The 26,936-nt window shown below is 34.9% G+C and overlaps 1 protein-coding gene across 6 annotated transcripts in view; it reads left to right on the plus strand.

Moving 5' to 3' along the window:
* The window catches only part of CEP170 (centrosomal protein 170), a 111,071-nt gene that overhangs the window by 19,675 nt on the left and 64,460 nt on the right, over positions 1–26,936 (plus strand). For 5 of the 6 annotated variants that reach the window (XM_085300610.1, XM_085300605.1, XM_085300607.1 and 2 more), the window contains exons 2-7: positions 6,585–6,730; positions 11,762–11,851; positions 18,824–18,902; positions 20,556–20,614; positions 20,727–20,889; positions 23,145–23,279. In XM_085300610.1, coding sequence (XP_085156736.1) covers positions 6,626–6,730; positions 11,762–11,851; positions 18,824–18,902; positions 20,556–20,614; positions 20,727–20,889; positions 23,145–23,279 — 631 coding nt within the window. In that variant the 5' untranslated portion in view covers positions 6,585–6,625. Of the gene's footprint in view, positions 1–8; positions 29–6,584; positions 6,731–11,761; positions 11,852–18,823; positions 18,903–20,555; positions 20,615–20,726; positions 20,890–23,144; positions 23,280–26,936 lie in introns of those variants that run through there. The other variant, XM_085300606.1, reaches the window with a different exon arrangement.

The raw sequence follows: 26,936 nt of genomic DNA on the forward strand, positions 1-26,936 counted from the left end.
TTGTTTCCCTATTGGAGAAGGCAGCAAGGTGAGTGGAGGAAGTAGCAGAGGGTTATAAAAACACCAGATAGTTTCATGACTAAAACATTTGAAAGCTACCCTAGAGTATGAATTCTKTTCTTGACATTGGAGTCTCTGTGATGGCAGACAAGCCACCTACTTGTACTTTGCAGAGGTGATCTTAATTTTCTAGCTATGCTATGCGTGGCTAGGCATTGCATTGTGGTTACAAAAGATTTAGACACTCAGACTTCTAACAGAAATACATGAATCCATTTGAGCACCTCTAATGTTAAATAAAACTAAGTATTTCAAGATGAAACACTTGGTTTTAGAATTTATGTAAGATTAAAAGCATTAATATTTAACGTGAAAAATTGCTCACTAYGCTTCTCCATTTATGATAAACTCTTTCTTATAATAATAATAAACCATACTTATTAGAATAAATAGATTTTTGTGGAGATTGTGCCATAAATGTTAATGAATTTCTCATACACTGTAGTGATAGCATGGCAGATAAATTCAATAGAAAATGTAATAATTCACAGAACGATTCTAGTGCTGTGCAATAAATAAGGCACAAATCAATGAATGGGGGGGAATGTACTGGTTAATTAGGTGTTAAGCATTTCTTCTAACCTTGTATTATGAATAAGGTGGAAATTCTGTTTATTATATGGTGATGTAGTTAAAGGTTATACATCTGTTTCAGTGAATAAATAGGTTAATTACAATTGCACATGGAACACTACTTATAATACTGCCTTGCTTTTGAGTGTTTGACAGAGCAGATTAAACTTCCTATTCCTAAATCCATTATGACTGGAATTACTTTCACTTTGCTTTTTTATTTTATATATACCACAGATTTCTCCATTGCAGTCAAAAATAGAACCACTAGCAATAGTAATCCTCATTATATTGAATAGTCAGTAATGTAGCCAACGGAGGCAGTTTTCCACTRGACATTGTTTGCTGACAGCTGYTTTTTTTGTGTGTGTGTGACTTAGGAATGAGCTTCAGCTTCAGGAGGTCTTCTCTAAACATTACTGACTCTGTTAGTGCTGTCTTAGTTCTGATTTTTCCCTCCTTATGACTTGACACTGAAGTTGTTTCCTTGATTCCTCAATGCAGAGTCTGCTGAGCTCCTGCTCGTGGGTCTTGTCCTGGTATGGTGTTCTCTCCTTTGCGATCTTGTTCCCTTGCATTCTTTCTCTGCYGTCAATGAATAGATGAACTGAGAGAACTGGGAAAGACTCCCTGTTTTTGGTTCTAGTTAGCACTATACCATTAAAAAGCAGTAGTTAAAGTAAAAGCTTGAGTTGTGGAGCTGCTAAGCATAGAGCAATGCCTTTGGAGAATTCATCTGTGTTGCTGAACATGTATACACGTGGACGTTTTTCAAAAGCTTGTTGTCTGCATTTGGATGGATTTGCACAAGAGCTATACTAAGAGATACAGCCTTGATGCTGATTGAATTTCAAGTACCAATTTTCATACATGGGGCATTACTTACAATTTTTTTTTTAATGCAAGTAAAATAAAGTATTTTCCTCAGTCTATTTTAGCGTTTCTTCTGAAGCTTCCTCCAGTGTATTGCCTTAGACAGAAGTATACTAAGGGAAACTTATTTTTAGCAAAATTATTAGCAGCTGCAAATAGGATCTTAACAAAGGCAAGTGAAGGGCTRCGTAGAGTTCTAGCTTTGTCAATACTGTCTCAGCTTGGTGCAGAGGGTTTTTTTTAATGCTTTAAAATATTTTTAAGTAAAATACGAATAGTACCTAATTGTCCTGTTTACAATAAAGACTAGAATGCTCAGAGTTAGTGTAGAGGCTCAAAARTCTGGATTTGGGGCATATATTGCGCTTAGTTTAAACTTTAAACACAGTTTTTTGTCTGAGGAGGATTGGCATCGCAGTACTGACTAATAGTCTAGTTGGAGTAAACAGTCAACTGTTTTCAGTTACAGGCAAATACAAAAATGTAGTCTGCAAGTTGTTCAAATGTGAAATTATTAAGGATTTTTGCTTACCATAACATTACTGTATCAAAATTATAATCTTGGCCGTGTTTCTCTAGACATATTTGAAATAGGTTACACCCATCTTTTGGCTGCATAACAGAGGGCTTTAGTTCTTAGGACTGAATTACATTTACAGGGATAATGTAGCCAATTACCCAGCTGCTACATCATCTGTTTAAAATGGCTCTTACCAATATGTTCGTCCTTACATGTGATTATTGCCTTTTGAAATTCTTAGTTCTACACCATAAAATGTTCTTTCTTTGCAGACAAGGGGACTTTTCAGTTGCAGCGAAAGTGTGAAATATTGACTTGCATGGCCTCTAGAATGAAGTATTTCCTCTGAAGATCATGTCTTAATGATGAAATATTTACTAGTTTGTTTAAAGATGACAGTACAATATCAGATTATTACAAAGACTAATGAAATAAAATGTTTCAATATACTGCTTAAAATTTATTCTACTAGGGAGAAAAATGTACTATTCTTCGTAAAGACTTCATATAAGAAGTGCGAGTTGTAGTGTAGTAAGATTTAAGCACGAAGGTCTGTCTAGGCCAGTGTCCCGTTCCCATGAGCAGAGACTGAATGGGGAAAGCAGTTTAGTAAGGACAACACAAAGCGACTTCTCATCAGGATACTCTTGGAGAGTCTCAAATTGCACAGCTCCTGCAATTCTTGCACCAGAAATGACATCATTGCACTTAATAGGCCTAATGATTTTTTTTCTTACGTGAATGCTTGCTTATTTTTTTTTAACTCAGTATAAACTTTCTGTATCCATAATGCGCCTTTGCAAAACTTGTCACAGCCTAATTTTATGCTGTATAAAGAGCCACTTCTGCTAATTCTGCATCAGCCTAGTCTGATATGCCCTAGACAGCAAACAATCGTTCATCCTTTTGTTATTCAGAAACTCTCGACTATGGCCAGAGTACTTAACACAGCATCATGTTAAAAATGTTGATAGCTTCCCTGAAATTTTCAGGACAGAATATGAGGCAGTTGAGAACTTATGGGTAAAGATCAAAGGGCAGGCTAGCATGGGGGACGCTGTTGTGGGTGTCTACTACAGGCCACCTGACCAGGAAGAGAAAGTTGATGAGGCCTTCTATAGACAGCTGGAGGTAGCCTCAAGATCACATGCCGTTGTTCTCATGGTGGACTTCAGCCACCCTGACATCTGCTGGAAGGTCTACACAGTAAGGCACAACAGTCCAGGAGGCTCCTGCAGTGCATTGATGGTAACTTCTTGTCACAGGTGGTGGAGTAACCTACAAGGAAGGGTGTCCTGCTGGACCTTGTCCTTACCAACAGAGAGGAACTGGTTAGAGATGTGAAGGTTGGGGGCAACCTTGGCTACCGTAACCACGAGATGGTGGAGTTTAGGATCCTGCAGGAAAGAAGTAAGGCAACAAGCAGGACTGCAACCCTGGACTTCAGGAGAGAGGACTTCGGGCTCTTCAGAGACCTAATTGGTGAAATCTCATGGGTTAAGGCACTAGAAGGAAGGGGGGGGTCTGGGAGAGCTGGCTAGTATTCAAACATCACCTCCTCCAAGCTCAAGAGCAGTGCATCCTGATGAGTAAGAAGTGCAGCAAAAGGGGCAGGAGACRTGCATACGTGAGCAAAGAGCTCTTGGCCAAATTCAGACAGAAGAAGAAAATACACAGACTGTGGAAGAAGGGCAGGCTACTTGGGAGAATTATAGGAYATGAATGTGAGGGGGAATTTCTTCACTGTGAGAGTGACAGAGCACTGGACCAGGTTGCCYAGAGAGGTTGTGGAGTCTCCTTCTCTGGAGATACTCAAGGCCTGCCTGGATGCAACCCTGTCTAACATGCTCTAGGTGACCCTGCTGAGCGTGGAGGTTGGACTAGATGATCTCCAGAGGTCCCTTCCAACCTTACTGATTCTATGAAAATGGCATAATTTAACTTAAGCTGATGAGGAACCCAGTATSTTATTATTCTATATAGTTAATGAAAAGTGTGCAGTATAACATCAAACTTTTAAATGCATGTTTTTGCTCTGATATTAAGTAAATGTTGCTACTGTATGGTATATTTTCTGCCAGTTTCGCTATGCAGAATTGCAGCGTGGCATTGCTGATCAAAGACATTGGTTTAGTCTAAAGAATATTTTTAAATAAAATATGTATCTGGGTTGATGATTTGTCACAGCTAAGACAGCACTGTTTGAAAAGAACAACAATATTAAGTTTGATAGAAATAGTGATGGTCTTTTAACTACAAATATGCTGCCAAGCTGCATGGCAATGATTGCTCTGCATAACACACTTTAAAGATAATTTTCAGATAGCTTAATTTAGTCTGCTTGTCAGGCTTTATCACTTGTGGGAAGTTTGGGTTATTTTATTTTTCTTAGCTCAGTAATTCTTGACCTACTTGTCTGTTATAAAAATCAAAATAGTTTTTCTCTGTTGTAGACATTATCTAGCTATGCAAACTAAAATATTGTCTTTGGATTTTTGTCTTGAACTTTTTCCAAGTAACATGTATCCTGTTTGCATTTTCATGCGAGTTTTCAATTAGAGTAGGAAGACCAAACAGTGTAAATGTTGTTATGATAAGCAGATGGGTGTTGTAAAAGGCAGTAAAATATAAACTGAATGAGGAGCTCTGATAYTAAGGTGCTGTCAAAAGTGCCATTTAATTTACTTGTTAAAAGTGGGAATTCAGGCTGAAAATATTTGATTTACTTTTCTTTTCTTGAAAAAGAATGGAAAGTTATGATTTGATTGACCTAGTTTATTTTCAGGCTTTAAATTAGGTTAGATTAAAAATGGAAAGGTTAATTTCCTTCAAAGTTGCTGAATAAACTATTTAAATTAAACATTTCTTTGATAATTAGATACATTTAAATTTGATTTCTACAAGTTATTATTGTAGTTGTAGTTTTTTACCTTGAAGTAATGTTTGTGCATTCTATGATAAGGCATTTTAGCTGAATTATTTCTTGCGCTGAACTGGAGAACATTTAACTGGAAATAGGTTTCATTTTAAGAATATCTGTTGTACAGCTGTGGAAAGATAATCCCATTATAGATCCTGTTGATCTATACTTGATTAGACATACATGTTTACCTTTTTATTAAGTAGATCTTTAGCACATTCTATCCTGTTTATAATTTGTTCAATTTGAACCAGCAAAGCTGTAAGTCCAGTCAAGAAATTAATTTTTAATGCAACTCGCTTTAGCCCCTGTAATGGTATGCTTTTAACTTACTATGCACTGGTCAGTTATTGCCAGATGCAGGTGTGACTTTATTTATTCCTCTTCATTTGTCTTCATAGCTTGCAGTGTCTCTTCTTAATTATAGGCTACTTAAAAGGTCAGTGTTGGTGCTTTGTATTCTTATTCAGTGCATACATGTTGTTATTTTTGGAAACTTCACTGCATTCTTGTTATTACACAGACTTTGCCCAAATTTGCTAYGGGCTTATGTTTGCTATCCTTTCCTAATTGCACTAAATGGTATACCAGTAAAATAGAACAAAAATGCCAAGTATTTGGTGTTGAGAAGGAATGCAAACTGGTTGCTCCTTATTTTCTTTAGCTTGTACCTTAATGTGTGAGTGGTAATTTCTAGAGAACAAATGAAATGACTGTTTTGACTTTTCCTTAATGAGAGATTTGGAATCTTTTTATAAAGGTATCTCCAAGGATCTGCCATTGAATTACCCTAGGGAGTGCTTTTGATTATATTTTTGTCCAGTTTCAAGTAGGTTGTATTATACAGACAAGTTAACTTGTCCAGTTCTAAAATTTTGTKACTATTTTATGGCATTTAAAATAGCATTTTTAAACATTTTTCTTTCTGTTTTGGCACGTAATCTGTTGTCTATGGGTGAATTAAGGTAAAGTATTACAGGAGCACTACTTTCTGAGTTGTAGCTCACCAGTAACTTCAAAATTGTTCATTTTGCTCTGCTTTGTTTACAGTTCTAGGGGTATGCTGTTGCATTTCAAAGATAYAGTCTGTTGAAAGAAACCCAACATTAAATAAGAAGCAAAACTTAATTTAGGTTTTAACTTGGTGCTGTACAAAGGACGTGAAGTTAAAAACAAATATATTTGAAACAATTCTTTTTGCAGAAAAAGGTATTGAGATGCAAGCAAGCTACTTGCTGTTTTCTGTGAACAGAGTAATACTTGCCAGGTTGTTTATTGCTTGTGATAGTGAAGCATTAATGTAGCAATTATCTCTGTAATAAGCGGTCATGTGTTAAAAGCTTTCTGACAACTTGACATATGACTTTAGTGTTAACTAGCTTCTGGTTGCTTTTGAAGAAGCTTACCTCCGATTAAATGTGCCTGCCTGCATGAAGCAGAGCCGGAGACTTTATGCAAATCTGGAGTCTGTCGCTTCCCGCCATTGCTGGGCAATTGCGGCAGGCTGGGAAATAGATGTGCTRTTGAGAACGCCTTATTTTCAGAAGTGTTATGTATTCTGCTCACAGCGTTTGCTGAGTAGGAGCTGTAGCTAAAAATAACTAAAACGAATTTCTCTGTCTCTCTTTCTCACTGCAGGATGACGTAGTTTTGCCAAGGATTTATCAGCTAAGCAGAAAATGAGCTTAACATCCTGGTTTTTAGTGAGCAGTGGAGGCACCCGCCATAGGCTGCCACGAGAGATGATTTTTGTTGGAAGAGATGACTGTGAGCTGATGTTACAGGTAATTGCATCAGCCTTCCATGGCAACTGTTCATACTTTGGGCTTAATGCACCAGTTCTGTATTTCTTTTGAAAATTAAATTTACCAGATGCTATGGGCCAATAGTTTTGATGAATCTTCTGTATTTGTAGGAAAAAGTTTAAATATATTGTCATTACCTATACAGTTACCATCAAAATGTAAAATATCACATTTCCTTCATATAAAGTACACTGAAAATAATGCAGGAATAGAAGATGAAATAATTCTTGCAGTATGGTCAGCAAAGTAGACTGTGTTGTGTAAGATGTGATAATGCTAAAAGTACTAGGTGCTTTCTTTTTCTGTAATTTGTAATCTCATTTAATCACATGGCTTGACGTAACTATCCCCTACAGTTGGCTCTCAACCTCAAAAGGCATCTAAAAGGTTTACTTGTGATGGAACTACTTTGTCCTTTTAGAAACTGGGTGTAAATACTCTTAATTCCCTTCTTACAACAGCCAGTATAAGGTCTTGGTAATTTATGAGGGAAATAGAAACAAAACAAAACAAACCCAATTCCTACCCAGAGGAGCGTAATCTGGGATTAGTTTTATTTTACCACTAGCTTGATGTAATGTGATGTTGTGTGTGAAAGAGGACGTTTTTTCCTCCTGCTCTCTTCCATGTGACATCACTGGCATGCATCTTATTCTGTAATATGCTGGCTTAGGATGTTATACTGATAGTGAACTTCGGTTTTAGGGGGAAGAGAGGTGAAAGGATTTATCCTTTACAGCTTATGTGCACACGCTGTGTTCAAAAATTGAAAATTTGTTGGTATTTTGTTTAAGGTGCTTACACTCCTCAAGTAATTTTTGCTGATAAAGTATGTGGGGGAAATTGGTTCCCACCTCCCTTGCACACCAAGAAATATATCATTCCGTGTTCCTGTCTTCAATTTTTCATGCCAGGGAGAAAAATAGAGTTGCAACTTGCTAGTATGTGGCTTCTTCAAACTTTGTATTAAAATCCATGCATGTATGTTTTCACCTGATGGTTTTTATACAAAATAATAATTTATAATTCTAAGTTAATTGCAAGAGCTAATTTTTACTGCTCTAAATTTAAGAATCCTGTTCTGTATGAAATTAGAGCTATAGATTTCTTTTCTGGAAGGTAGAAGTGGAACTCATTTCTTAGAGACTGAGAAATCGATGTCTTCATAGTATATAAACAGAAGTATATTTTCTTTTGTTTATCTACTGTTTCTGAGTATTCCTGTCTCTCCTGCAGTACAATACGTCTGTCATACTTTTAGCCATATAACAGAGTCACTCAGATTGACTGCCTGCAAGTCACACTGGTGCTGGCAACATTGGATCCACTCAAATTTCCTTTCTACGAAATCATTTGTAGATAGTACTTTGTACCTGATATAGGCTGCAGCAAAGTCTTACTTAGCTGAGGAGAAAATATTAAAGAGTTCTCTGTCTGATATATATGTGGCTCCCTGAAGTTACCTACCTTGATTAATGACATGGGTTTTGTCCAACACGATTGTCTRCCTTGTCTTTCCTAAGTAGAAGATTTGAAATGGTCATAATAGAAGTTTTAAAACAGTCATAGGAAGCTTTTTTTTACTTTTATGTTTGTGACAGGATTGAGTTCCTTGCTGAATGTCATTTACCTTAAATTTTGCCATAGCTGATGGATTTGCATTAGTTTTTTTTCTTATAATATATGTACATGTATGATTTGTTGTGTTTTGCAGTTATCTTGTGAGTAAATAAGGTTTTAATGGTTGGGATCTGTGGTTGATCAGTCTTTAGTGAAGTTTAATATTTGAGCATTTACTGCTTAGTGTACAATACTTCAGTTATCATCACCTCCAAAAGTAGCTGTTTCTTTAGTTAGCATTTTTAATACATTCCAGTTGTTTATAAACATAATTTGTTGCAAATTGACTTCAGAGTTAGTAAGAAGAATCAAGGGTCCTTGTGATTTTTTTTTCATGCATATTCTATTTAGTCTGTGTTAGGCCTGCATTCCAGCATGATTATAACACCACAAACAGCTAAAGGGGGAGGAACCCACCAAAGTAAAAGCTAATAATGCGTTCTTGTTCTATATGTATAGTTCTTTGTGTAGGACCTTCCATTCCACTCTTGACAGTTTGGTGGTTCTCTTAGTGCAAAGCATGTGGACAGCGCATGATAAAGCGTAAAACTTTTATGCTTTCTGTCAAGATATTATGGATTTTATAAAAATCTCATATAAAAAGCAGCTCAACTCTGTGTGTTTCGTAAGATTACACTTCAGTTGTGAACCTAACCATTATTATTTTAATAGAGATTTTGTTCAAATCCAAGGATACAGATTTGCTTTTAACTGGGTTATTTTGTATATATACTCAAACATAGCATGCACTCTTCATATTTAGCCAGCTGCTCCAATGTGTAGCTGTGCTTCTTCCACCATTCCATTTAGAAAACTTGTTGAGTCTTGGTGGTGGAACTACCTCCAAGGCAAAATACTCCACATTATTAATAAATATCCACATTTTTTTGAAAATGAAGCTGTTATTTTCTCTATTTTGAGCATTTTTCAGTGGTAGTCTGGATTTGATTGAGAGTCTTAGTTTGATGTAATGCCAACTACAAATTTATTTTGAGAATTGAGTTTTCCTGTACAGCTCTAACCACAGCTATTCTGTGGTTTTAATTATTCATGTAGTCARTTATGCATCTTATAAAGAATGATTTTGGTAGTACTCATATTTGAATTGAAGGCTGCAATAAAAAATCAGAAGGAGAAATGCCATTTGAAAGATGCGCGCAACATTTAGACTTGAAAAGACCATACRCAATGAATAAAAATTTATCCAACTATATGTGAGTAGTCTAAGATATGAGTCTGTACATCTTCAGACAGGAGAACCATAACGTTCTGCAGAATTTGAGAGGACATTGTAAAAGCCACAGACTTGAGCAATTATTTTTACCATTTCAGAAGATGTGATAATCCTTAAAGCCTCAGAGTTTTTTTTTCTACATATCATTTCCCTTTTAGCTTATTTTTAATAAGAGATGGCATGTGAACATAAAATAATTGATTACTAAACTAATACATATTTGAATAGCATAACATACTTCAAAAATGTTCAGAAATTCTTCTTATAACCTAGGCAARGATAGGCTGACTCTTGTGTTTGCAYAGTTGCATTACTCGAATGTGAAAAAGTGTAATCTCTAGTTGACGTTGTAGGCCCAGAATAACACCCAAATGAGCAACTTCGATTTTACTGAGATAGCTTGTTTTCACTTGAGGACAGTTTATTAAATTAGAATGAGCTTTGTTGGTGTATCTATATCCACATTTAAGAAACTTTACTGATGTTGTATACTAGTATAGCTTTTAGTGACATAGAGTTTGTTGTTCGTTTATCTATCTTTTCCTTGATTTCCCCCCACCATATTCTCCCCCTTCTCTCTTCACCCTTCAAAACTGTACAGCAAATTGGCTAAAATAAGAAGTCTAGAAATAACATAGTAAGCGTAAGCAGAAGAGGACTGATTTTACTTTGAGAAAAAGAGAAGCAGTCAGAAGATGGCATGGCGAGGAAGAACAAGGAAGTAAATTAAATGGAAGGAAAATAGTATGAGCAAGTCTCAAGAGATTAAGAGGGAATGAGCTGATAAATGTAGCATTCTGAGAAGACAGGATAATCCACGAACAGAAGCACTCTATCACTCTGAAAATGCACGGCAAAGAGCTTTTCAGAACTAAGTGGCAGAGGGAGAAGGGGAACAGAAAAAACGGTGTGTTTTCTCCCTTAAGAGTGGGGTTGCATGATTTGATGCGCTAGTGCACCCATAACCTGGGGCCCTTTGAACTGAGAGGCCATGGGTGCTGGTGCAGAAAGGAGAAGCACAATCTCAGGCAGAAATCTGCTCCTCTCAGTGCTACCTGGGACCTGCTTCAGGACCATCCCAAGTCATGAACAACGAGTTGCATGGCAAGGATGGCAGAAGCAACGCAAAAACTGAAGAAGAAATTCAGTGCTGTACAGTTGTGTCAGGACACTGCACTAGCAGAGTTGCCCCTGAAGCAGACTGAGAACGAGTGGGTGCAGCTGAGGAAGCTGAGACATGGACCACATCTAGTTGGGAACTTTTCTAGCTGTCCAAGTGCTGACRATGTGCATGCACGAAGGAAGCATGCTTTCAGCCTACGTCTTCCTGTCTACCTCATGCTGTAAGCATTTAGCTATGGGCAAGCACAAAAAGAGGCATTTGGCTGTTTGGGCAGCGGTGCCCTATTTGTTCTCTTCTGCTCTCAGAGGAAATACTGACAGGAACTGCTCCTGATCTGTGGGCTGACATTTGCTCATGAAGTAAAGAATAATTAAAAAAAAAAGGCTGAAGGGCTTAAGGAAGGACTGATTTAAAAAAACGGGGGGGGGGGGAGGAAAAAACAACTGATGGCAATAGTAATTCAAGGAACAGTCAGACATTTAGTGACAATGTTAAAGCTAATTTGTTTAGCAAGTTGAAATAGAGAAACGGTTTATTTCCTTATATGCTAAGAATCCCACTAAAAAACCTGGAGGATTTACTGATACATGACAGGAAACAAAATGTTTCAGAGAGAACAGCAACAAGGGAATGATATTCAGGTTTTGAAATACGTATCTAGTTAAGGAGAATAAAGGTGAAATTGATGATGTTGAACAAAATGTCAGTGGTATTATAGCCAACTGCAAAAAAAAAAAATGTAGGTAAAATATCACTGAAGTTATCTTACATTTGGGGAAACATTAAGAAAATAATTATTTAATTAATCTGAGGATTGTGCTATGGGCATCCAGAGCCTGAACTGGATATGATTAGTATGATTAGAGGTCTGTTTTTTTCATACATGAACTAATTTTTTGGATGTAGTTAGAGAAGTGTGTTATTAAGAAAGCATATAATTATAATGCTGTTAGAAATAGCATCAATGATGATATCTTGATCTGTTTATGAAATACCTTATTTTGCATTGATTTTAATCTTTGAAATATTTTAGTCACGAAGTGTGGACAAGCAACATGCTGTGCTTAACTACGATGCCTCTACAGATGAACACTTGGTGAAGGATTTGGGCAGCTTAAATGGGGTAAGTTAACAACAGTACAAGGTAGTTCCTCGTAGTCCTGTTTGTTGAGCAAGAGCAGAGTAATTTAATTAGTGTTCATGAATATCTTTTCAATCCAGATGTTAAAATGGGCAGAACATTTAAAGGGAAAACTTGGTTTCTTGAGTTCTTTCCATTGAGYATTAATTAAAGGACTGGAGTGAAAGGTTCCATTAATAAGATGGCTTTGGCAGTAGAAAAATCTCAGAATAAAAGGTTATTTTTCTGTATTTCAGAAATGTAGAAACAGAAAACCTTGATTTGAGTGATGGATTATATGCTTACAGATGGTATTTCAATATCTAAAATTTGGTAGTGGGAGGAGCATATCCTGGGCAGGAAATAGATTTATAGTTCATACGCTATTCATTTTTCTCCTTATTTCGTACAGAAAGAGTGTTAAATAGTACTTTCTATGTGAAACTTGATTTAAGCATGCAATAACCATGTTGTGTATTGACTTATGTAACTTATTTTGCTTTTACTTCTTCAGTATCATTTTCTTGTCAAAATGTCTGTGAATAAAGTTTAAATGTTGAGTTACTACAAACAATCTACTATAGGAAAATATGTGAAATTCTCATGAGTAAAATGAAGTTTCATATGATATTTTGCATTTTAAGGCTTTTCTAGGGATTGCGTATGCACCGTTCTGGGTAAGCGTCACCTTTTATAAATGTTTTAAATGTTATAGTAGGCTATTAAACTTAGCGACTTTGTCGTATTTTTGTAGCCCTTTAGATACTGCTTTATGAGCCGTTTATAGATAGTAGTTATGGTCTGTGTTTTATATAACTTTTAGGTATTTGGCTGTGTCATAAATGCGTACAGGATAACATTGTCAGTTCATCTAATACTTATTTACTACATGGGGCTTTTTAAATATTAATATAAATCAGTATTGCCAAATGTTTAAAAACTATAAAGAAATCTCAAGTTTCTGTCTGTTGGCATTGACTTCAGTTTTGGTGTTTAATCTTGAGGTGCATAAAAAAAAAAAGCCAGTTAGTCTGTCTTTATTAGTTTTTCAGTATTTTAAGATCTAAATCTTACAATATATGCAGCTCAGCCTTCCAGAAGAGTCAGGAGTCCCAAGTGCCTCTGAAACCAGAAGGGTTATATCCTTTGAATAGTTGTGTACATATGAGAACTTTGGTATTTAAATGTTTAATATACCTCGTATTTTATAAGTCAGTGCACTTGGTCAAGGCAATGATCAAAAGTAAATTCAACTCAGAGTAATTTTTTGCTGAGCCACTTTTTTTTCTGATTCTGTTACTCCTGCCTCAGTAGGCATTCCTCCTTGTATTCATTGCCTTGCTACAAAGTTTGAATTTAATAAAAATATGTATTACAACGACTTCTTTTGACTCCTTTATTTCTCCCTGTTTCAGGAGCTTTCAGTTATTTGCTTCACTTGCCTGGATTCCTCCCCATGTTTGATGTATCTGTTGCACTGTAGCTGTTTACCCAGACATCAAAGGAACCTTTTCTTTCTACAGTTTTGGGATAGGGAATGTTAAGTCTTAGGGGTGCAGTCTTTGCTCTTCATTTTTGCAGCGCTTCCATTCCTATCTGCTTCCTTCCATGCTTTTCATATGCCCATCTGGTTTCAGGTCTGAAGGGGAAACACATAACTGTCACAATTCAGTTTGTGTGGAACAATATATGCAATGTCCTTGTACTCCTCAATGAACTGGAAACTAGGTGGTAATTATTTTTCAATTCAGTTATAAGTTTTGGTGCTAACCGCATGACATATATATTATCATATAGAAATACAGTGCTTTTAAAGAACTGGTTTTTTTTTCTTCCCCCAAAGCAGGAAAAAGATGCATTCAAACTGACAGGAACATGAAATGATGGTGGATGGGAGGGAAGAGAAACAGAGGGGGGAAGCAAGCAAGCAAACAAAACCCCAGAAACCTGATCTGAGATTGTTAGACCAGAATTCTTTATTTTTTTTCATTTTAACTTTAACTTTTTGGATGGCTAGCTTTTAATTACTACCTTATAGCATAGTTCAGCTATTTTTATATTTTATATTTTTTTATATGTTTTTTATTTTTATATTTCCATCAGTTTCTGGTAAAGGACATAATACAGAAACAACCCCCCGCCTCGCTGGTCTTCAAACATGCCAGTGGAAGCCCTAGAGTGTGCCAGGGTGCACCATCCTTTAGCCTTTCGGCAAACTATCCCTTCTAATGAGAATTTTCAGGAGGAGCAGGTCCCAGCATATTTTTTTGCAGACAACTACTGTGCACAAATCATCCTGTCAGTCTCAGAGGACTAGAGTGACTACCACAAACTTAGGAGGAAGTTGGCTTTATTCTTCAACATCTTTACAGAAGTGGAATAGAAAATCACTTCTGGGTTTCTAGACATGTTGCAAGCAACTTTGTCCCGTTGTAGGGGTGCAGTTTTTTTTTTTTTTTGGTTTGCTTGTTTTTAATCCAGAAAGCCTCCTTTGGCAAATAACCTTATATTTGGTCTCGACAATAGATAGCTATCCCAGTTTTTCTATCAAGGATTCAAGTCATTTTTTTTAAGTTTTTGTTCCCAAGTTTGTTGTTGTAGGCTGCAAAACAGAAGATCAAAGCAGAATGCGGAATGTATTTCTCTGTGGGAGTTGAAGGCCAGCTTATAGTTTCTTGTAAAGATATTTTAATTCTTAGTGTGATGAACACAAATTTGTGTTTCATGGTGGTGAGGTAGAAGTATTCATAATTATACAAGACCATGGTATATGAGGAAGTCCAGAATTTCACTAAAGACAGTCTTTTATGCTCTCTGTTCCTTTTTTTTTTTTTTTTAAGTAACAAAACAAAACCAACCCTCAAAATTTCTCTCTTCTTTAAAAGATGCTAGAACAACATTTAAATTGATTGAACCATAAAGAGGGAATGTGGACATCAGTGATATCATAGATAAGCTCTCTTGAATGCAGCTATGAGGATTTCTACATTAGCTTCTACCCATTCTCAGTGTACTTGCTTTGTTAAGAGCAAACACTTGTTTTAGGTCTTCAGTTAGTCCCATTTCCTTTGAGAACAGATGTATACTTTTCTCAGTATGCAAGATAACTGCATTCCTGGGATAAGACACCTTTAGCCACTGCAAATGCTTCAGGGTTTAAGGGGAGGTGGTCACTACCAATGCTTTTCTTTTGAGTTCCATGAGCCCCAAATAATTTTACCAAGTGAGCAGTAGTTGTAGTTGATGCCTTCTTACCTCAGTATTCTTTTATCTGTATGGTTGATTGACGGTCAGTTAAGTGAAAAAGTGACAGCAGTTTTCACTTAGGACTGTTTTCATTTGGATTTGAAAATAAAGCAAAAGTAAACTTTTATCAGATTCACATAATGTGTAAGTTCTATTTTTAGAAGGTAATTACTTGTCCWGGTCATTCCTGCTTATCTTTTAGTTTATACTAAAAAGATTAATGAATTCATCTTTTCTGAAGGAAAAACAAATCTTATAGTTGCTAAGATATAATTCATTTAATCACCTTCAAAAAATTCAGACTGTTTTCTCATATTTTACTTTGTCACCTCAAAAACATAACAACAAAAGTGTCACCAAAACTCAAGCTTAACCATCAATGGTCCTGTATTCTTTCTAGGGATATTTATAGAACAGTTCTTGTCATTGTACTTTCAAATACATGTTTTAGGATGTGATTGAAAAATCCTGGCCAACTTTGTGAAGGCTTAAAAAAAAGCCTGCAGAGAGGCAACTCTCATTATTTGAAGAGCAAAGTTTGGGAATCACCTGAATCTGTATAAATGTCTATACGCTGATTAAAAGAGGTAAAGGATTGTTCATTTTCCTAGTAACTGAATTTTTAAGAGGTATTGTAGTACACTTCAAAGCCGAAGTTGGGATTTTAAAACTCTGGTGGCAAAGCAACTGAGGCTTGGGTGTTTCRTGCTGTCAGTTTAGTCACAGGGATGTCTGTAGAACTGCCTGTACCACTTCAGAGTTTTCTGTCTTGAGTGTGCAGCATGCACATGGATTTCAGAACTCAGTGACCCAGAATAAATAAATAAATGTATGTGTGTATGTAATCTGTGGTTCACCAAAATTCAGGCCATCTCAGTGAATCTCTGAAGGATATTCTTTGCATGTTCTCTCAAACTTAGTGGTGTAAATATGGCTAAAGTACCACTGAAAGTGCCATGCCAGTAAATGGCTATTTCTGTCATTCTTATTTCTTATGGAAGGTATTTTCTATGATGCAGATAAGAAATTTTATAAATAATGAGATGAAGAAACACTTTTTTTTAGGGGGGRAAAATAAAACACAAGATCTCATTACTATTTTGGGCAGGGTCGCATTTCTGTCTTTCCAGATTTCATCCAGTACTAGATCTAGATGAACAAAACAAGCATTCGAAGATTCAGATTCTTGGCTTGCTTAATTATTGAAGATTTGTGTGTGTTTGTGTGTGCATGCTCCCAACTTCAAAGTGCTTCAAAATTGGCACATTTCAGCTTTACCATTCCTTAGGAAAATTTAAACACTGTTGTACAATTCTGAAGTTTGAAGTAGTATGAACCTGTAGGATTGTGATACTTCAAGTCCRTAAAATTCGCACAAACTGTAGCAGATGTGCCTTTCTGAAAGGCACTCTAAATATTTAATCTCCTGTCTGTAGCATTAATGTGTAGTCTCTGGAAAAAGTAAAAACGAGGAAGAAGCTGTAATTTTTTTTAATATACAAGGAATGCTACCTCTGATAAATAATTCATAAAATAATGTAACAATCTCATACCAACTAAGGCATAAATATTTTATTTGCATTGAATTTGCCCTGAACTCAGGCCTCATTTTAGACTTTAAAAGAGGATGGAGGAAGTAGCTCTTGAACAGCAAGAGACAAGTCACACACGATTGATTATTCATATTTTTTAAAAAGGAAGATGCTGCATTCTTATAAGTCTAAATGTTACATTCCTTAGCAGTAAGTAGAGTGGGAAGGTTTCACGAAAGCCAGGGGCAAATGTAGGGAAGAGGAGCTTAAAGTGTAAATTTCAGCTCCTCAATGCAGATTTGAGTTCAGCCCTTAAAGAATAATTTGCGGCAAGATGCTGGCTTCTTAAGGATCCACAGCTCTGAAGGAAGATGAAGTGTTAGGTAGTGTAACGTTTACTGATGTTTTTTCCTTTGTAGCCTGATCTCGAGATTTGTATTGAGAGCTTAACCTCTCGTTCTGCTAGAGGAAATTTACCATGTGGGTGACCCTTTGAATTTCCCTGTAATTGAGGGAATTCAAATGAGGCTGACTTAACAAAATATCATTTTCTCTGAAGGTAACAAAGTCAGTTTAAGAAACGATTAATTTCCCACTTAGAGATTCAACCTGATTTGGAGGGTCCTAAGAGCAGTGATATGACTCAGGACGAGCATAAGGGTTTATGTGACAGCTGTTTCCGGGAGGTGGCAGCTTCCAAGAGAAATCTCTCCTTGAAGGTTTGGGCTGCCCTTCCAACGGCAGACGGCAAGCGTGAAACGAACACTCTCGGCTTCTGACAGCTCCTGCAACTCCTACCTTACCATGCTATAATCATCTTTGATTTCTGAGGGCTGAAGTCACCAGGTGAACCTTCAATTTATGAAGCTGATGTTAGTAGACTGAGCAGTTTACTTGACACTGAGAGCCTTCCTTCCTGAAACTATAAATCAGACTGTAAGGATGCAGATCAGTTCCAGTGCAGGGATGTACTTTTTTTTTTCCCCAGTTGTTAGAGGCTTATGTCACTTTTAGCATTTTATACTGATAACTATCTGGAATTTTCATTAGTGCTTGAATAATCTTAACTTCAAACCCTTTTAAAATTCATTATAACWGCATGGGAAGAAACTAAATGAAGATAATTGTTTCCTAAGTTTTCCAAGTTATAGTTCGGATATCCATTTTGATTTAATCATGTGTTACTCCTCCTCTTTCTGTAACTAGTTATTGTCTGTATCTCAAGTGTATGCTCAAAGTTTCTGTTAGCATCTTTTTGTATGTTTCCTGTCAATTTTATCTGTTAGGATTAATTTGGACCTTTAAATCTGAGTGATTGTCAATCTATATTGCCTTTAATAACCAACTGATACGGCTGGTGAAATAGAAAATTTTTAGATTTATAAATCCTCTTCAGATCACTGAGTGCTTGACTGATTATTTTCAACTGTATTTCCAATAGCGATATAAAGAGAGAGAGAATTGCTTATCTATATAGTAACTGAATTTTCAAGAGGTATTGTCAGGACTGTGACATTTACTCTGCTTTGCTACTCCATTGTTTAATAATATATATTATTTCTGCTTACAGATGTTATGCCTGTGTTCTCAGATCATTACAGTAACAGCAAAACACGTGTACATTTTTAATGAATTTAATGACTTCTTCAAGAACAGTCCTTGCCACCMTTTCCAGAGTCGCACCACACTCAACTCTTAATCAGTGCTCTTTGGAGTTGTTTGCATGCAATAACATGGTCCATATTTACTTTCCTTTATGTCTTTGGAGAATATTTACAAATGTTGAACTGTCTCACTACTCCAGTGTCCAATACTAAATGGTAAACATGATGATAAATCAATCGTGATAGTCAATTGGGTTTGAAAAAGCAAACTACAAGAAAAATAATAGAGGGAGGGAAGAATTTGAGGTAACAGTAACCAACAATTCCAGTAAATATACTTAACAAGGTTAGATTGGTAAGGAGCTTTGCAAGGCCRGTGTGATCCCAGCAACTGATTTAACAGGCTGGTGTTTTACTTTCTTTTTGAAATACTTTGTGAAAGAGTAATACTTTGAGATTATAGATGAATTCCCCAAAGAACCAATAGTAAACATGCAGTGCTGAAAACTTTCTTATAAAATTAGTCATTTTATTGTCATTTTGTTATTTTGGAGTTTAACAATGTCTTTTTCTGTCCCCATTTATTTTTGTAGACGTTTGTGAATGATGTGAGGATTCCAGAACAAACATACATCACTCTGAAGTTAGAAGATAAATTGAGATTTGGATATGATATCCTTGTCATAAAAATGCATAATGTCCTTTTACATGCTTTTCTTGTTAAAAGTATAGTTACATTAAGTAGAAAGTTTTCATACTATTTATGAGAAGGAACGCTGAAATATTTATTTTTCACTTTGCTACAAAAATGCCCATGCAAGGAAAAACTGCAATTTTTAGAATGTTATAGTCTGGGACTAAAAGGAACAGAAAAAAGAATCTTCCAAGAAAAGAAATATTCAGGAAAAGACGGCAATGCAAGAAGAGTTCTAAATGCTTGGGCTATTGCAAATACAATATTTGGAGCAAGATATTAGCTCTCTGTTCTTTACACAACGTTGTATTCTGTGCACTTACATGAAATGCTATGCAACTTCTCTTCACTAATATACAATATTGCCTAATAATGAGTCTTTTGACTGGCATGTTGAAGGAGATTAGGACAAGACCAGTAGAGTTCCAGAAAATGTTGCAACTGGAACAATATTTCATAGTCTGTAAGTGTTCATTCTAAATGAAATGCTAAATGTTTTTAAATAGTAATACTACTTAAAATATATACCTGTATTTGGAGGGGAAAAAAAACAAAATAAAAACAAGGAGACTAGCAGATAGCACTGAACACAGTTGCATTTTCCATTTTTGTGCTTGGTAGAGGGGTAGTGTGAATATTGTAGGTTGTGTGTATTCTTGAATACTGAATTGTGAGGAGATAAGTGAGCTAGTGAGCTATACTTGAAGCTCAAATGAATCCTGTCAGTCCAGACTCCTCTTCATGGAATCCATTGAAAGGACAAGAAGCAATGGACAGAATTTGGGCGAAAAAAAAAACATTTAAACATAAGAAAAAGCTTTTTTCTTTTTTGATGGTGGGGTAGTTGAACATTGGAACAAGTTGCACAGAGAGGTTGTGGAGTCTCCATCCTTGGAGATATTTATAACCCAATTGAACAAGCAACCTACTCAAGCTAACCCTGCTTTGAGCAGGAAGATTRGTCTGGATGATCTTCAGAGGTCCTTTCCATCTTTTAATATTCTGTGATCCACAGAGTATTAAGCTTGTAAGCTGAGGTATGTTTCTGTTGCTTAAGTATATTAAAGGAAAAAGGAATTAATGAGATTTTTGTATACCTGTTGTATACCTTGAATAGAAGTCAAGGTATACAACTATACCTTGAACTATAATATACTTCAGTGTTTTTCACTACAAGAAAACTTGACTTTCACTTGCTATTTCAAACCTTCATTCATCTCTTGCTGTACCATACTCAACTTATAACAACTTCTGTGTTGCAAGGAATCATTACTTTCCTTTGAGGCAAATATGTAAATTCTCATACTAAATATATTTGTTTGAAATCAGCTTTTTGATTTGATACATGTAGTGAAGATTACAAGTAATTATTAAGAGAACTAACAAATGTAAGAGAACCTGTATTAACATTAAAGTATCTACTCCGTGTTTTTTTCACAAATAGTAAATAATTGTATCATGTATTTTCTGTGACAGATAAATGTCACGATACATGCTAGTTGTAATGGTGATGTATTTGTTAAACAAGTGTCATTGTTCCAATGGAAGAATTGATTGCAAACTGTTGCCTTTGTGTAAAATTCTCTTGTAAGTTGAGAAATCTTTCAGGTATCTTCCTTAGTATTTCCTACATACTAATCTATTTACTGTTGTCAGAGGAGAAATGAGAGTCCCTGAAGAAGCGCTTAAGGTAACAACGTGCAGTTCCAAAATGTTCTTCTGTCCTCGTCTGTGTAGTTATTAACGTTTACACAGGTTTTTTTTCCATTCTTTGAGGGTTTTTTTTTCCTTTATTCATGCAGCATGAAAAATTTACAAGCCAACTCCAGTTATCCCAAAAATCCTCAGAGGCAGAAGGATCAAAGCCAGCCAGCTCCAAAAATTCTGAGGCCAAAGTAACTGACTCCACAGTGGAAGTGCACCACAAAACTACAGAAGCACTGAAATCTGAAGAAAAATCAATGGGTAAGGTGCATATTTGCTGCAGTATCACACAGACTTGTAAAGAATATTCATTTGTTTTACTAGAGCGTGAAATTATAAAGATGCAAAAACTTCATGTAAATGAAATTTTTGAAGAATTTAAATGTAAGTAATAAATAGTTTTCTGAATTGAATTTCTTTCTTTGGTTAGTGTCTAGATATAGGAAAACTTGTAAGTGGACTTTTTAGTAGCCTCTCAGAGTTTTGTATTTTTATTCTTTTSCTAAAATTGCGTATTTCAACCTTGATGATATTAATTGTAGTTTAACTGAAAATACTCGTTTGTAAACAATTTTCATTTCTTTCCACCAGCACTCAAATGCTCTTTTCTCTCTTACGTTTTTTTTTAGGAGCTTTTTTGTTTGTTGTTTAGCTATTAGCATTCATTGTTGGATGCATAACAGTAAAATCTAGATGTTCTAATTTTTTTTAAAAAAAAGGTAGAAGTATAGAACAAGTGATGTTCTATATCACAAATAACTCCATGCCTATTTTATATGTGTGTGTGTGTGTGTGTGTATATATATATATATATATATATATATATATATATATATATATATATTTAAAAAAGCATATATATTGCTTCAGTCTTGTTTCTTAATCATCTTTTGTATTTATGTAATATATTATGTTGGTTTTGCCACAAATGTCTTGAATTAATTCCAGTGCGACGCTTACCAAAGTTTATTTTTTATTTCTGAATTATCTGATCATAATAACTTGTTGTGTTACCTGTTACTGCAGGAAATAACCATAAGAATGAGACAGGACTCAAGTATCATTTCTTTTATGAAGTTGACTGAGTCTGACTCTTTAGTCTGAGGGTATATGATTGCTTGATTTTAATTCATTTTTCTGGAATGCTTGCTTCAAAGAATTCTCTCTCTCTGCCTTTAGCAAAGTATAGTACAGCATGTTATAAGTAGTTAATCTGTTTTCTTGTCTAGCAGCCTGTTAAGGGTACTTAAAGCCTATCTAGTACTTCAGTATTCCTACTTAATATGCCTCTTCAGCTTATCTTAAATTTTCATAATGTAGCGCACATTTTTCCCCTGCCATCTTGTCTTTTGTCTTTACTCCTCCAGAAAATAACAAAGTTAATGGTAGGGGTTTGTAGATGCAACTCAGAAGCTTTTGGGGGATCTCACTGTTGCTGTATATCATTGTTTACTATTGTGAAGCCRATACACAAGCATCAGCCATCACAATTTTTAAAAACAATTTAATATTGGTTGAAGTAGAATGCTGCTTAAAAGAAAAAGAGAAAAGGTAATATSTTCAAATCATATTGAAACTTTTGAAGTAGCTGTGAAATTATATGTAATCTTTTGAGTTGCAAGGAATAAAACGTGAATAAAAATGTTGACATTAATAACAAGCAAAGTAATGGATGAGCTGTTACCTGGATTTGAACAGAGCATGTTATCACTTTAAATGTAAAGACTGTGTAAAGTCCTTTGAGAACGTGTGTGTGATATTAAAATAGCTGAATCTCAGTAGAATGAAAGTATTCTCTTAGGATGTCAGGTCAAGGCAACTCCAGTCAATTTATCATCTAGGTAGAAACATTCCTCCCACCCCATTCAACTTTTGCATTTAAATGTGTTTCATTTARTCATTTAAATGTTTTTAGTCATGTATAGGCTTTGTATATAACAAATACACATTTTTTTTTTCATTGTGATATAAGTTAACTATTAGCCATTAAAAAGGGTGGTTGCACTAACTAACATTTTACAGTAGGTAACTTTTGGTACTTTATAGTAGTTGTCAGCTATTTGGAATCTTGGCAACATTGCAAAATCTGATCAGTTTTTCTTATGGTGAGTTCAGATTTCAGTGAAAGGTCAGTGTGGATAAAAGTGAGAATCTTTTCACAGAAATAGCAGCAGGCAGCTTTTAGGAATGTGCTACTATTCTGATGACTTCAGACTGAAATCAGAAAATAATATTTACAGATATTTCAGGGTAACAATAAGAAATGTCAGCTGCCTTTGCATAAATGTTTATGCCAGAAGTTTTGATCAGGTCATTAGTAAGCTTTTATATTTAGAACCCAGATCACTTATCCAGCCTCCGAGTTGGTTTTGTATTTGCGCAAATGCATATAAGCAATCTACTTTAGCTTCCAGGAGGAAAGATCTGAGCAAAGTGCGCACTATTATTGTCATTTGAATCAAAGTATTGCAACTAAACGGAAAAGAAACTTTGTCTGCTTTGACCTGTTTTTGTAGATCTTTCTGCCATGCCACGTGGAACACCTTTGTATGGACAGCCAGCCTGGTGGGGGGATGATGAAGCTGATGAAAAAAGTGATTGTAAGCCTGATAGCAAGCATGAAGAAAAAATGCATGAAACAGGGGCTTCTGGTAAGTCTGTCATCTCATTTTTGTGAGTTTATTGCTCTTTCTATGAAACTTCAAAGTATATACTTTAGTAGAGATTGCATAGATAAAGGCATATTAAAATTGAATTTGTTTTAAAAAAATTGCCCTATGAGAAATTGTGTACAGTTCCAGAGACCAATTTCAGACATGTTACATCAGTTTTTAGCATATAATATAATTAATTATGAGTTAATATAGAGAGTAAAGTTACCAGAACCAGTGCCTTTCATGAATCAGTTTAATTCATATCTGGCATTTCATATACTCAGAGATTGCARTGGGATGTTTTAATAAATAAATCTGAAAATAAGTGGTAGTATTTTATTTTTGTTTTTGATTCTCAACTATATATGGTATCTGTGCTAACATTCTCTCCTGTAATTCATTTTTGCTGCATTAGTATTTCATATTACATGGAATAATCATTTGCATAGTGTATGTTAAACTGGTAATGTTTATTTCCGCACCATACAGGTTTTTTTTGTTAGCTTGTTTATTTGCAATGCCTGTGGCCAAAATTGAAATCTGAATGTCTATAATTAGGCTCCTAAGACTATCATCAGGCCTATAAATAAAATGACTTTTTCCTATACAAAGAATAACTTCAAAACTTACTGAAATTGGGATAAAATTCAACCCATCTTTGTTTAGCTGTTTAAATATGAGTTAAAGGCCCAACAGTTTTAAGTTTGGAAATTTTTAAAATGTTTAAACTGGGGTGGGCATTCTCTCTTCTTGTAATAGTAGTTGACTTGRTTGTCATGACTCCTGTTCTGGAGTAATTGGAGTAAACTCTCAAAACGTGAAAATAAACTAAAATAACTCTGCAGTGTGATGAAGTCAACATCCTTGGAGTTAAGATAACATTCTGTCTTAGCCTTTAATGACTTTTTCRTGTTAGTCTAAAGTCCTCATAACTTAGCTAGTAAAGGAAGTCCCTTAAAATTGGGGTAGTAGAGAGAAACCAGGTGAAGACATAAAAAATGTTACCACTTTAGATGCAACTGAAACAACTTTGTCACATACAAAACGACTATATCACAAGGCAGTAAGAGTCYAGGACACTTTCTTGATTTTTGGCTAAAAATAATATAGTAGAATACATTATTGTCCACCCTTATGAAGGCTCTGTAAATACAGATTTAATATCCTACGTTAGGCATGTCTGGCTCCACAATTGTGCAACTCAAGTATTGTTCAGAAATCTATTCTTAAAATTGTAGCATATTTAAGGAAGATGGATTTTTGTCCTTAATGGCAATAATAGTAAAAGACAATGTTTATATTGTTTCACTTCCATTTTTCTCAACATGAAGAAAAAGTGCCTATGCTGTCAGTTACAAAGAAAAAGCTGTATATCCTTGCCTTCAAGTAAWGTTATGGATACATTTGGCTAAAGTTTATCTCCTTACTTTCCAGATTAAAGGAAGCATTGACTATGAAATCTCTGACTTTGTATCTTGCTTTATATTTCCAGATAGGGATGGTAAAGCCTCTGGTATCTATGTTTTTGTTACATAGAGGCTAACATCTATTGCTTAGATGGAAACTAGTATAACAAAAACAGGTTTATGATAAAGATTTTTATGTTTGTTTGTATGTATATGCACTSTGTTTTAAAGCATGCATGTCTCTTGCACTTACTAAATACAGAATTATTGAAAAGTAATATCCTGATGTCTGTGATTTTTGATGTAGTGGCGTTAACAAAGTATGACACAAGATTTTTTTTATCAGTTTGCTTACTAACATGCCTATTCTTGTTTTTAAATCATAATTTTAAATTGCTTTTTAAGAACCAATAGTGCATCATATAGTTTATGTGCTAGTGTATTTACTTCACCAAGAGAATTTTTAGAGAGTTAGCCATACTTCTGCTTTGTTTCCTGCGTTCAGAGAAAAATAAGATGCCAATCTCTTCTTAAACTAAGTAATCAATGAAGTGYAATCTATTTTTGTAGTACGTGGAAATAAGTCTGATCAAGACAGAACTTCAGTAATTGGAATATGTTTGATATGCGTCAGCTTAGTGAGCTTTGTCATAAGTGAATAATGAATGGAGAAGGTGCTAATATTTTCTACAGAGTTTAGTTGGGTTTTGTTTGTTTGTTTTTCATACATATTTAAAGACATTAGGACCTGGAGCCATCCTAGTAAATACATCATTTTCTTTTTCTTTTTTTCATGTTTTTTTTTTTAACTGTACAATATGTTTTAGGAATCTCCTTTGTTTATGTCATTGTTATTTAATCATGAGTGTATCTCCTACAAGTAGAATTAATCTAAACAAAATGCAGGAATAGCTTAAATTACCTAAACTGAAAGACTACTAAATCTACAAAAACAGAGTTCAGTTTGAGTAAGCACATCATGGATGAAGGCTTGTGTGAAATGTTATACAAGTACTACCCTAAGAAAAAGAAAAAAGAATTCACTTTCTGGAAAAACAGTTTTGGAGGATGTGAATTGAAGAATCTCATGCATAGGACAGTGGTTTATTTGTTTCAGTCCTTTAGTTTCTAAATAGACATTAGTCATATGTTTCAACTAATCTGACTCTTTAAGATGATTTTTAGCAGTTCTGTTAGAAAGTCTGAGATGGTGGTATTTGCCTGGATTCTTTTCTTCAGTATCAGAGCACTAAATATAATATCCGAGCCGGAAGTATGCAAAAAATAAATAAATAAATAAATAAAAATAAAAAAATAAAAAATAAAAAACAGTGTTTTCATATTATTATAAAATAAATACACATAAGCTTTTCAGGCCCTTTTGCTCTACAGTTAATTCCCATGAAAAGTTTAAGTTAATTTTCAGCACATTGGTATGTATTTTTTTTCATGTCCTTAGGTCCTATAACATAAGTGAATATAATAATTGGAAATAAATATAAAGAACCACTTTATAATGAAAGGAAATCTGAAACTTTGCAAGAATTCATGTTTGGATATTTTTGAACTAAAAATAGAACTTTGTAGTCTACCAAAAATATTCACGATAATGTGGCTATTTACTCTTTTCTCTGCTCAGATTATATTATTGCAAGTATTTAACACATGAAATTGAAACAAGCTTGCTAATGGTCTAAAAAAATAAGCAACTTAGAGATAAATTAACTTATGCGAGTTCTTTAAACTTTTTGTTTAGTGACTCAGATTCCTAAGTCTTGATACCATTTTAACTATTTAATCCTATGAAGAGTCTGCATCACGCATTGATGATCTAGTACATGATTATTTATTGAATGGAAAAGATTACATGAATTATAAGAGGTGCGGCAAGGTTTAATGAGATTCAAATAGGAGATTTGTTTCTGCTAAACCAACTAGAGATAATTAGTCTTTACAGTCTCAAGTTAATAAGATTATTTCAATATTACTGTCTTCGTATCTCAATGGAAACTCACTAATGGAAGGACTTGAATTTTTTTTTAAAAAAAACTAAAAAAAAAACTAAAAAAAAAAAAAGCTTTTCCAGAGACTGGTATTCATTAAAATTAGTTGTTGCATATATGCCTAGGCTGTAACTTTTTACTGTCTATGCTGTAGCTATTAAATCAGAGTAGAGTGTTTATTTCCTCTAGCTTTACATGCTTCCTTCCCCTTGTTCCCAAAGTGTACACTTTTGATTGTTATTCCA

This window comes from Rhea americana, unplaced genomic scaffold (genome assembly GCF_003343005.1).
Source record: "Rhea americana isolate MKP2758 unplaced genomic scaffold, rheAme1 scaffold_166, whole genome shotgun sequence".
Classification (NCBI taxonomy): Eukaryota; Metazoa; Chordata; class Aves; order Rheiformes; family Rheidae; genus Rhea; species Rhea americana.